This window comes from Schistocerca piceifrons, chromosome X (assembly GCF_021461385.2).
Source record: "Schistocerca piceifrons isolate TAMUIC-IGC-003096 chromosome X, iqSchPice1.1, whole genome shotgun sequence".
Classification (NCBI taxonomy): domain Eukaryota; kingdom Metazoa; phylum Arthropoda; class Insecta; order Orthoptera; family Acrididae; genus Schistocerca; species Schistocerca piceifrons.
Genome location: NC_060149.1, coordinates 132,132,841 through 132,145,312, shown reverse-complemented (window position 1 = coordinate 132,145,312; position 12,472 = coordinate 132,132,841). Strand labels below are relative to the sequence as shown.

The following is a 12,472-nucleotide window of genomic DNA, read 5'->3' as shown; positions in this document are numbered from 1 at the left end:
AACGGTTCGCACGTTGATACTTGTTGATGGCCCAGGATTGAAATCTGCAGCAATTTGCGGAAGGGTTGCACTTCTGTGGCGTTGAACGATTGTCTTCGGTCGTCGTTGGTCCCATTCTTTCAGGATCTTTTCCGCAGCAGCATTGTCAGAGCTTTGATGTTTTACCGGATTCCTGATATTCACGGTACACTCGTGAAATGGTCGTATGGGAAAATCCCCACTCATCGTTACCTTGGAGATGCTGTGTCCCATCGTTCGTGCACCAACTATAACAAGAAGTTGAAACTCACTTAAATCTTGATAACCTCCCATTGTAGCAGCAGTAACCGATCTAACAAATGCGCCAGACACGTGTATTAAACAGGGGTTGCCGACCGTAGCCCCGTATTCTGCGTGTTAACATATCTCTGTACTTGAATAAGTGCCTATACCAGTTTCTTTTGCACATCAGTGTGTTCATGGGAAGTGTCGAATACTCTGAGAGGTAGTAGTACTTACAGAAACAACAAGAAAAATAATTCCAATAAACATGGGTCCGGAAACGCATACTTTCAGGGGTAAACACATGTTTATAGGGAGGGCTGCGCCATGCTTGGTTGTGCATATTAGCCCAGTCGTTGGCACTCCATCAAATGTGTCGATAGGGTATTATGATGTCTTACTCACAGTACTCTACTTACCATTAGGTGGTCTGCAGTCAGTTGTGTGGTTTGAGTTCTGTTGTAGACAACATTACTCTTCATCATGTTTGTGTGGCTTATTACACAGCACTGTTAACACTGGGTACGTATTATGGTGTTGTACCTTCTTCCAAACGCGGATTCACTTACGTGTTTATTGTTATTGCGCTGTTTGTAGCTAAAAATGATGTAGTACATTTTCGCACTTCCATCACTTGTTAGCAACGGAAGCCTACTACTCGACAAGTGAAATGGCAAGATATTGTGCTATGGTTTAGGAAAGAGATGTAGCCTGCGAGCCCGTGTCCTCTATGCTGAAAAATATCTACAGTGCCGAGTGCCCTATGATAAGTTCAGCAGACTATTCCAGCGTCTGAGGGTCACAGGTACCCTTGTGCCTCGGGAGACTGACAGTGGAAGGCCCCACACAGTCTGGAAACTTGACATGGATGAGCATGTGCTACATTTGGTGGAAGAGACCCCTCTTACCAGTATACAACGATTAGCAGCAGCAGAAGGCGTGTTGCACTCTCTTCCGTCCCGATAGCTGAGTGGTCAGCGTGACAGACTGCCGTCCAACGGGCCCGGGTTCGATTCCCGGCTGGGTTGGAGATTTTCTCCACTCAGGTGTTGTGCTGTCTTCATCATCATTTCATCCCCATCCGGCGCGCAAGTCGCCCGATGTGGCCTCCCGGCCAATGACGCTAAACGTTCATTTCCGTGTGTGTGTGGGGGGGGGGGGGGGGGGGGGAGAGTAATTCATGAACATTTGCTGTACACATATTATCGACAGCGAATTTAGGCCCTAAGGCCACAAGCTCATCATAGCAGATGGCGGTTCTGTCAATAGCTGTTGCAGAAGTGTGCCACAGATCCACTGGCTACATCCAAGATTTTAATTACTGATGGGGCAGGGGTCGCAAGAGATGATTTGTGAATTTTCGTAACTAGCATGTTGTAAGGGCAGATGCAAATCCCCAAGCAATCCATAAAAGAGGGCATCAACACCGATTCTCAATCAATGTATTGACAGGTGTACTTGGCGATAGATTGATATGGCTATGTGTGCTACCACCACCTGCATTTTCTGGACTTTCTCATTAATGTATTGCCTACATTGCTGGAGGCTGTGCCATTGCAGCAACGAATACAAATTTGGTTCATGCATGATGGCGCACCAGGACACTTTAACCACGACATGCACAAACATCTGAAGCAGCCATTTCAGGACCAATGGGTAGGTTGGGTGGGCTCCACACCTTGCCCTGCTCGTTCCCCAGACCTCAATCCCATACGCTTTTGTTTACAGGGACATATGAAGGAATTGGTCTATACCACGCCAATCAATGACGCGCGCACACTACTCGGTCGCATCCTCAATGCATGCCAGCAGGTATACTTCGAAAAGTGCGTCATTCCTTATGCTATAGCGCAGAGGAGTGGATTGTCAAGAATGGAAGCCGTGATTAACACCCCCTGTAAACACATGTTTATAACAGAAAGTATGCATATCCGGAACCATGTCTATTGGACTTATCTCAGAAAGTATTGTAATGCCACTTCCACGGACGAGAAATGAAATTCAAAAAATAGCTCCAAAATTCCCAAAGATTTCCCAAAAACAAGTTCCAAATTCCATGAAAAATGATCAAGCAAACAAATTTCCAGCTAACACTATTATTTGGATATTAACCAGTAACTGAATCAGGAATCTAATACTTAGTAATTTATTAACATACGAAAGAAAGATAGGATTACAGTAAAATCAAACTCAAAATTCAAAATCATAGTAAATCGCAAAATTATTATAATTAAAATTCGCAAAGTAGAACCAACGTTCCCAAAGAATACTTCGTGTGAGTACTCTTTGAGATTCATGAGTAACAGCTAAGGATAATTCAATCCATTGTCACTATGTTACGAGATTTAGCCGAAGCAGGTCATAGTTTTGAATGCTCGTATATGTAGGCGCAATTAGATTGTTTTTTTATAAATGATTATTGCGATCTACTATAACGCAGTGAAACGATACTTTGACTTCAAACATTACATTATTTAGAATTCAGATAGAGGACTTTCAAATATTAGACAGAAGTGACTTTTAATTAGATAACCTGAAGTTAACACTATTTAGGAAGTGAACACAGACAGTCAATTTCATTCGTAACAACTAATGGGCTATGGAACTTGGCGATAGTTACGAAGCATATAATTTATAATTTCCCCCAACACCTGGGAAAGCTTCTTCCTCACGGCTCTTTTAGGAAGTGACTAATATTGTGTAATAAACCAGCATATCGTGTCAACTCAAGCATTTATCATTCAAGTTTTACAATATTATTTGTAGAGATAACGTGCTGCAATATTATTTGACCGAAGCGCTCGGCGCTTATATAGAAACTCCTTGACGTTAGGAATTAATAACACTGTTACGACTGATTATAGATTTGAGGTTACAACCAGTCTATAGGGAATTTGGTGTCGCTGGAACTAATTTGAACTTATCATTAATATTTAAACAGCAACTGATAAACCATCGATTACAAACGATTTAATTACGACATTTGGTGAAGTAAATATCTCGCTCAAGTCGCGAGTTCAGCTCATCAATGTTCTGTTTGTAACGCCGATACCGATACATAAGAAATAACACTCTCATTGCTCTACCGCTGAGTGTTAGCCAAGACCGAAGATCTGAAAGGACGTTACGGTATGCATTTCTGGACCCATGTTTATTGGACTTATTTTTCTTGTTTCGATGGGTACTACCACCTCTCAAAGTATTCGACACTTTCTATGAACACCCTGTATATGTAGGGTGAACATTAATAATACCGACAAATTGCAGGGCAGATTTCTGACTGGAAATGGAGAAAGAAAGGTCCTATGAACATGTTTTCTGCAGAATCTAGTCCGCCAAATCTAGCGTATGCACAGTCCGACGCCTCCCTGCACGTTCATCTGTCTGAAAGGACTCATGATCACACAAACGCCCAAAAAGGGTTAGCAATGTTGTGTGATGCGGTTGGTGTCTGGGAGGGTACTTGTTTTGGTATAGCCGGGATGCCTCTCAACCATTTCCATCTGCTTGGCCATACACGAACACCATCTCGGCTTGTTCCCGACATGAATACGGGACCATTCCGCTGCTTACACTAGGCTGCGTCAGTTACACAGCCCCCAGCACACAAGGAACACAAAGCACGTGGACAGTGGAATTGTCATTCGTCAGCGCCATCTACGGTAGTAACGATGCATTTCTGAACACATGTTCATAGGACCTTTTTTTGCTCTATTTCCAATCATGAATTCGCACCTCTAGTTAGTCGGTTTTACTAATGTTCGCGCTGTATATGGTGCCTCTCCTAAGGGTCGTCAGGCGCGTTTTCTCTTGTGTTTTCGAGGATATTTTGAATTTAGTTTTTGCAACGTGTTGATGGATTGAGACCAGACATATACTGCTCATCACGTTTCATGCGATGCCTAGTGTCAATGGAAAGCGTCGGATTATTTCTCTTTAGAAGCAAAATTATTTTTGAAGTGGAGTTTTACGTGCCCATTCGATATGCGATCCTAAATTAATTAAACTAGTGTGATATTTGCTTCACCAACACGGGACAGTAAAACAGGAAAAGTAACCAGTAGTCCAGCAACGACTGAGTAGCTCTGCTGCAAGGCGCTGTCATACAGCAGGAGGCAGGGTGGCACAAGTCGCTGCTTGAGTACTGGAGCACGTGACTAGTTATCATATATGAAAACAATTGCGTTGCAAACAGTATAAGTTTTTGTGTCCCTGTTAAGACATATTGAGGAAGCAAATATCGCACTAGACTAACTGGGGACCCTTTATCGAATGGGCACGTGATCTTACACTTTATAAATAATGTTGTTTGCAGCAGGGAAGAGACGGACGTTTTCCGCTGACATTGGGCGTTGCATGAAACCTGATGACCAGTATTTGTTAGGCCTGACGCCATCTACACATTGCAAAACCTAAACTGCAAATATCTGCTGAAACACCAGATAAAATGCGCCTGATGACTGCTAGGGGAGACACCCAGTATATATGAAAAAAATTGAGTTGTAAACAGCATAGTGCACATTCTTTCGATTTTTATGAACTACAAATTGTCGATTGTCGTAGGCCAATATTTCCGCACTTCTTTTCTGATAACCTGTATCATTGCTATCAGAGCTCTATGCCCATTTTACAGAAAAATAACGGAAAAAACTGATTTTCTCCAAACAGAGTTAACAAGATAAGAACTGTTTTGTATCGCATGTCTTCATTTTTTTTAACTGGATAGTTGTGTTGCCGTTCTTATTAATAATGAAAACTTGTTAAACTAACTTTCGCGGAAATGCTGTCGACAGATAAGAATACATCGTTAGAGTACCTGGATGTGGCGCCAGTCAGCGAGCAGAAAATGGCTGAAGGGCACCCTGAACGTGTGGACGTAGGCGACTGGCGCCAGCAGCGAGCCGAGCGCCAGCTTGCGCGCGTACTGCGGCCGCGAGGCCAGCATGGCGAGCAGCGCCGTGTTGCCCATGGAGTGGCCCACTGCCTGCAGCTGGCGCCAGCCCGTCACCGCCAGCACGTGGTCTATGGTCGCGGGCAGGTCCCACACGGCCATCTCGTGCCAGCTGTCACACAAAAGTTTTTTTCTAATAAGCGACGAGTGCAACTGAAGGACAGCAGCGCCGGCTTTGCAAAACTGTAAGAGGGTCACAGCTTCGGAGCCAAAACGGCTGCCAGGTGCCGGGCCTCAATACAGATCTGCCGAAAGAATCGAGTATGTACAGAGGTTATCACTATCCGGTCACTTCACTGTTTCTACTAGTAGTGTTCTATTTTTACACTAAATTTGTTGCTTTTATTGTTGCCTTCAGGCTGAAGAATGGTTTGATGTAGCTCTCCTATGCAAGATTCTTCGTACACTGTCCAGTCACATTAATGTAACCACTTGTCAAAACCGTGAATAACCAACTTTTGCAGCGAAGACAGCAGCGAGACGTGCAGGAAGAGTCAACGATGTTCTGGAAGGTACTGATAGGGATGTGCAGCCATTCTACCTTCAATGCTGCGGCCACCTTTGGTAGATTTCTTGGCTGAGGACCCATGGCCCAAACAGCACAATCAAGGTGGTCTCACAGATACCCAATTGGGTATAAATCCGGAGAGTTTTGTGGTCTTGGGGGGGGGGGGAGGGTAGAAGGGGTATGAGGCTCTTTGAACCACTGAACCACGCAACTGCACTGCGAGCTGTGTGACAGGTTGCGTTGTCCTGCTGGTAAATGCCATTGTGCCGAGGACAAACAAACGGTGGACATGGTCCCCAAGGGTAGATGCATACTTGTGTTGATCCATTGTGCCTTCCAAATGACGAAATTACCCAAGGAATGCCACAAGAACATTCCCCAGACCATAACGCTTCCTCCTCCAGCCTTGACCCTTGTGATGATTGTTGCAGGGCGTTTGCTTTCAGCCTGATAAATGTGGTAGATCTGGAAAAACCAACTGTCTTCACTCAGTGGAGGTCCAGTTCCGGTACTGGCGTTCAAATTCGAAGGTTCGTTGCCGATGAACAGCTGTCAGGATGGGTGCGTGAACCAGGTGCCTGCTGTGGAAGCGCTTACGCAGCAACCTACGCTGAACAGACATTGAGGAGACTCTGTTGGTAGCCCCTTGGTTCATCTGGATGGTCAGTTGCTTAACTGTTGCACATATGTTCATTCGTGCACATCTCCACAGCTGTTATTCACCTCTCTCATCTATGGCCTGTGGTGCACCACAGTTGCGTCAGCGCCGGTTTTGGATAGCGCCATTTTGCCATGCACGGTATACTTTAACCACAGTGGCACGTGAACAGTTTACAAACTTAGCCGTTTCGGAAATGCACCCACCCTTCTCCCGAAAGCCAATGATAATGCCCTTTTCAATATAAGATAAATCATTCCATTTCCGCAATACGACAACAAATGCACTGTTGTCGGCCCTGCACTGCACTTGTCCTAACGAGCAACCCTTGGCTCATGAGTGGGCAGGTTGATCGGCAAGCGCTATTCCTGCAATATATGATTTCGGAATGAAAAGAGAACTGAATTAAGTGGACTGGCATGGCGGACAGAATGCGTCCAATGGAGGTCGGTTTCACAGATCTTCACAACACGTTTTATACACCCTCGACGGCTAGTGCTGGCACCGGCTGTCTGTCAGTTGTTATTGCACGTTGTCATCGAACATAGGCGGTGTTCACATTAATGTGACTGGACCGTGTAGCCAGCCAGGGTGGCTGAGCGGTTCTAGGCGCTACAGTCTGAAACCGCGCGACCTCTACGGTCGCAGGTTAGAATCCTGCCTCGGGCATTGGTGTGTGTGATGTCCTTAGGTTAGTTAGGTTTAAGTAGTTCTAAGTTCTAGGGGACTGATGACCTCAGAAGTTAAGTACCATAGTGCTCAGAGTCATTTGGACCAATTTTTGGACCGTGTGTGTATGTAACTACTGCAATCTATATCCATCTGAGCACATCGGTATGTTTTTCTTCAACCTATCTTTTAATGTAAGTCATAAGGTAAATATTGCCTGACATGTTCCTATATTCTCTGGAGCATCAACTGATCTTCCTCGAGCTTGGCTTCTACCAGTCTCTCCATTCATCTCTAACTAATTCATGTCAGTGTTTTGTAATCATGACTTAATAAACTGTTGGTTCAGTAACATTTACAAGTATCACAGCTGGCACATGCCTTCTCTGTTGTTGGAGGCATCACATTCCTTTTGAATTCTACATGTATTAATTTACATACATCGTACATATTAAGTGGACTAGTTTCGGTAACAAACAAACAAAATTTCAAGGAATTAAAAATACTTTCTTTGAATAGGTGTGAACTATGGCATATTACTTCGTAACTAAATTGCATGTTACCAAAGATTTGTGCTCTGAACTGAGGCCCTATTAGTTTCCATTCTTGCTTCCGATTTTTTTCAGATCTTCCGAGTTTATTTTAGTATATGTGACCCTCCAATACAGTTCTACTTGTAAATACTCTATGAGTTTATGGTCTGGCGACTGAGGTGGTGTCTGAATAACATTGTGAAGGTTATAAAGAAAACACCCTTTTACAAAATATTGAGTGTGCTTCTGGTCATTATCTTGGAAATATTTGAATGTGGATCTAAATCCCAACTTTTCCACATTGCTATGCTAATTTTGCTTCAAGGCAGTGTATAGTAAAGAAACAGAAACAGAAGGAATCGAAAAAGATGAGCAGGAATACACAGAAAAGGAATAGAAAATGTTCTGGCATAACCACAACTGCTGCAATGAAGATGAATAAAGCAAGAGAATGGAAGGCGGTGAGACAACACCAGCCAATGGTGCGCTGATTAAAACCGCACCATGACAGGAGAGGCCTCTACAAGAAGGCAATATAAGTGGCGCTCCTGCCAACCTCAGCCACTCAGTATTCGGACAGTATTTGCATGACCTAGCAGAGAGTACTAGTATTAGCATGGCCTAGCAGAGAGTAATACAATAGCAATGATGTTTGATCCATATTAGTTGCTTGCACAAACAATGTATATAACAAAGGACACTTATTTGAATGCCACCTGTCACTTGTGACCACTTGTAAATACAAGTGAAGTATTGTCATTCTTCCTATTTGTAATAAAAAGTATTAATGTGATTTTGCTTGAATTGTTGTATAGTATTCTGAAAAGGCAGCATCCTTTAGGCATCCTACACGAGACGAATGGGTAGGACCCCACAGAAACAGGAACAAGTAATAAATACAGTGGAACAGCAGTATTGGAATTCACTCATAATTAATCAAAATTAGCAGATTTGATCCGAAAGGTGAAATCGGCCCTGTCGCATTTTTTACACACTTAAGAAGCAATTGACCTACTAGTCGCACTGAAGAGTAAAATACTATCATTGTGACAACAAAGCTAACAGAAGATGCAGAAGTGAAGCGATTGCTCAGGAGCAATGACAGTAAACAGCTATGGATATTTTGAGGCGACATGGACATTTTGAGGCACATTTTGGGAAACGACTGTTCAGAAGAAAAACATAATGAAATAAAGGGGACACTAGTAGACAGACCAAAATACTGCAGAAAGAAACTAAGCAGAGCAAATTCTTGACGACGAAAGATGGATGAAGCAAAGATAAGGTGGGAAATCAGAACAATACTGAAGATTCGCAGCTATCTCAAACACATGAAATGTGCACCGAAGGAGAAGAGTAGAATGTTTCTGCCGGATCTGGCGCACTAATGCAGTGTTAAAATAAATTCTGTATTTTATATATAAAACAACCGATTTAAAAATTTTAAAACTGAGCCAAAAAAATTCAGTATATTTAATTAACTAAACTGATTTTATTATGTTAGCTAAATACCTACTCTCTACAATAACACAACTAAATACAATAAAGAACTGATTTCTAACTACATTATTTTATTTCCAGTGTGATTGTAGCACAATAATATGAATTAGTTAATAAAAGTAAGTTATTTTTTAAAAAATCACATTGTGAAGATAAGTAAATTAATTAAAATGTATTAGATAATAACATTATATTTTTAAGAAATCGCATTACGAAGGTAAGTAAATAAATAAAAATGTATTCGATAATAAAAGTAAATTACTTTTAAAAAATGACATTGTGAACTCTATATCATGAAATTCATTATTTCTATTTTTAAGTCTTTTCATTCCTTTATATTTCAATTTCATTTGAACTTTTTTAATTATTTCAAAATCCAAATCATCAATTAATTTAGAAAATCTATTTGGTAAAACAACTTTAAAATCATTATTGAGTTCTAAACAAAGTTGTTCTCCAAATCTAGTAATTAAATATTCGCAGTTCATTATATTATTTAAAACACTTGTACCTAGCTCTTTTACTTTTCTAATTTCTTTAGAAATACTTAAATTATTTAGCTTCTTGATTAAAGAAGTTTCCATTTATAAAGAAAATTTTTTTATTAGTTTTACAAAAGTAAATTTGTAGTTTATATTAAAAATATTTTTAAAAAGCTGTAATTTTGAACTTATAGCTACATGAGTCATTGAAATTTATTATTATTTATTTTTTATAAGTCTAATAACAATTATTTCGTATAAATGGAAAACCAAAACGAAATGAAAACTAAAATGAAGGAAATGTATGTACTAATTATGGTATGTGAAGAAGATATTGATTGTCCTATATGTTTAATTAATGAAAATAATAATCAGTTTGTTAAAACAAATTGCAAACATATTTTTCATACAGAATCTATTGATGAATGGTTAAAGGAAAATGAAAATTGTCCACTTTGTAGAAGTATTGTTAAAAATAAAGAACCAGAAAAAATTGAAGTAATTGATATTAATGCTATCTTTGAAGCATTATCTTTTGATGAACCAGCATATTATTATGGTTATATTTTTCATTAATTATATATTTCAATTTTAAAAATTATAAAAATTATAGATATTATAAAAATTTGCTTATTCACAATTTAACAAATTTTTTTATATATAAATGGAGCAAGATCAACAAGAATCTTCTGTGAAAACTAAATTTTGTAAATATTGTAGTACAGAGAAATCAATTGATAATTTTACTTTACAGAGATATACAAAAGATGGTTATACAACTATATGTAGATCATGTATAAATAAATATCATGTACAAAACTACAAAAAAAAAATCCTTGTGTATATGGAAAAATGTTCCTAAATATTATTTCAAAGAACATTTACGACGAAATCTAAGGGAAGAACATTCAAAACTATTAGTACCAATGGATAAAGATCACAAATCTACATCTACATTAAATAATGAAGAAGTTGTAACTGAAGAAACATCTACAGTTACAAAGAGATCTAAAAGTTGTCAAGAAATTAAAGATTTAAATTGCTTTTACATCAGTCCTTCACATAAAGATAAACATAATAATAAATGTAAGAAATGTACTGTAGATTATATTAAGAATAAGAAAGCTAAATAAGAAGCACATTGAACTTTATGATTAATTATTTATTAAATAATAATAATTCTTTTTGATTAATTAAATAAATCAATAAAACTAATTCTTTAAAAACTAATTTATTGGTAAAGTTACTGATTGTTAAATTAAATAGTAAACTAATTCATTTAAAAGCTAATTGTTGAAATAATTAATAAACTAATTAACATTTTGATTAATTATCTATTAAATAATAATACTTATACAACTATTAAATGATAATCATTTATTAAAAAAAATTTTACGAATCTAATGAATTTATTTTGTAATAAATAAAAGAACAAAGTGGAAAGTTACAGTGCTGCTCCACTAGAAAAATTCTCTGTTGATATACTTCACGAAATTTGTAAAATAAACAATTTACAAGGGTATTCCAATTTACATAAAGCTGATTTAATTATATTTATTATTAAAAATAATAGAAATATTGGTAGAAATAGCACCTGAAGTATGTGAACATAATAGAAATATTGTTAAAAATACTACATCACAATGCAGTTCTAAGACTGATGCAGCTGTTGCTGAATTAAGTGAAAATGATACAAATATTGTTAAAAATAATGATAGATCTGAAGTACATGAAAACTATAAAAATTATATAACTGAGGTAAGAAAAAATTATACAAATATTGTTAAAATTTATATACCAGAAGAAGTAAGTGAAAATCGAACAACTATTGTTAACAATAATAATAACTGTGAAGTAAGTGAAATTTTTTGGAAAAAGTTACCATATTATGATATTTATGATATTTTTATAACTAAAGAAGATAAACCATTAAAAATAATATTTCCACTTTGTACAAATATAATTGTAAAACCGTAACCAAGAGACAGAAAAACAATTAAAGAATCCTTAGTTTAAAAAAGCATATGTAAAAATATTATGAAGTATAAATTATGAAAATAGTGTGGATACACATGATCCTAATCATTTCTTAACTGCAGTAAAAACAAAAATTTTTTAATTTGTTAAAGACTATTTGAAACTACATTATGCTCTAAAGATAAATTTTAATTGGCACTGTGAATATAAACTAGACACAAATGAAATAAATGAAAAAGTTCATGAATTTGGACAACAAACACGAAACTATAGTATTTTAACAGAAAAAGATGTTATTAAAAATTTAAACAAGGTAAAAGAGTTATTTTAGAAATCATATACAATTTTCAAGCACAAGGATGAGGATGGTCATTATATAGAAATATTGGTTTACAACTAGCAATAATAAATATATTCCACTAAAAGGTTCATCTTATACTGATTTACCTAAAACAATAAAAAACAAAAAACCTTGTATTAATGTAACAACTAATGATCAAAAATGTTTTATATGGGCTATAAAATCAGCTTTGTTTCCTGTAGATAGAGATGCTGAAAGAATAACAAATTATAAAAATGTTGGTCTCGATCTACATAAAAAACTCGAAAATATTGAACATCCTGTATTAGTTGATCATATTCAGAAAATAGAAAATATAATTAATGTATCTAGTAATGTTTACTCATTTCATGATGAAGATGAAAAATAAGTGTATGCATTAAAAATTACAAAGTCTAAAAAGGAAAAACATGTAAATTTACTTTATTTCAAGAAATATAATAATCCACATCTACATCTACATTTACATTTATACTTTGCATGCCACCCAGCGGTGTGTGGCGGAGGGCACTTTATGTTCTACTGTTTTTATCTTCCTTCCCTGTTCCAGTCGCGTATGGTACGTGGGAAGAACGACTGCCTGAAAGCCTCCG

At 37.7% G+C, this 12,472-nt stretch overlaps 1 protein-coding gene across 1 annotated transcript in view; it reads right to left on the bottom strand.

The window, feature by feature from the left end:
- LOC124722214 (lipase 1-like) overlaps positions 1 to 12,472 on the bottom strand; it is a 228,009-nt gene that overhangs the window by 140,070 nt on the left and 75,467 nt on the right. Inside the window, exon 4 of the mRNA XM_047247409.1 lies at positions 5,078 to 5,324. Within this exon, the coding sequence (XP_047103365.1) occupies positions 5,078 to 5,324 (247 nt within the window). The remainder of the gene's footprint in view (positions 1 to 5,077; positions 5,325 to 12,472) is intronic.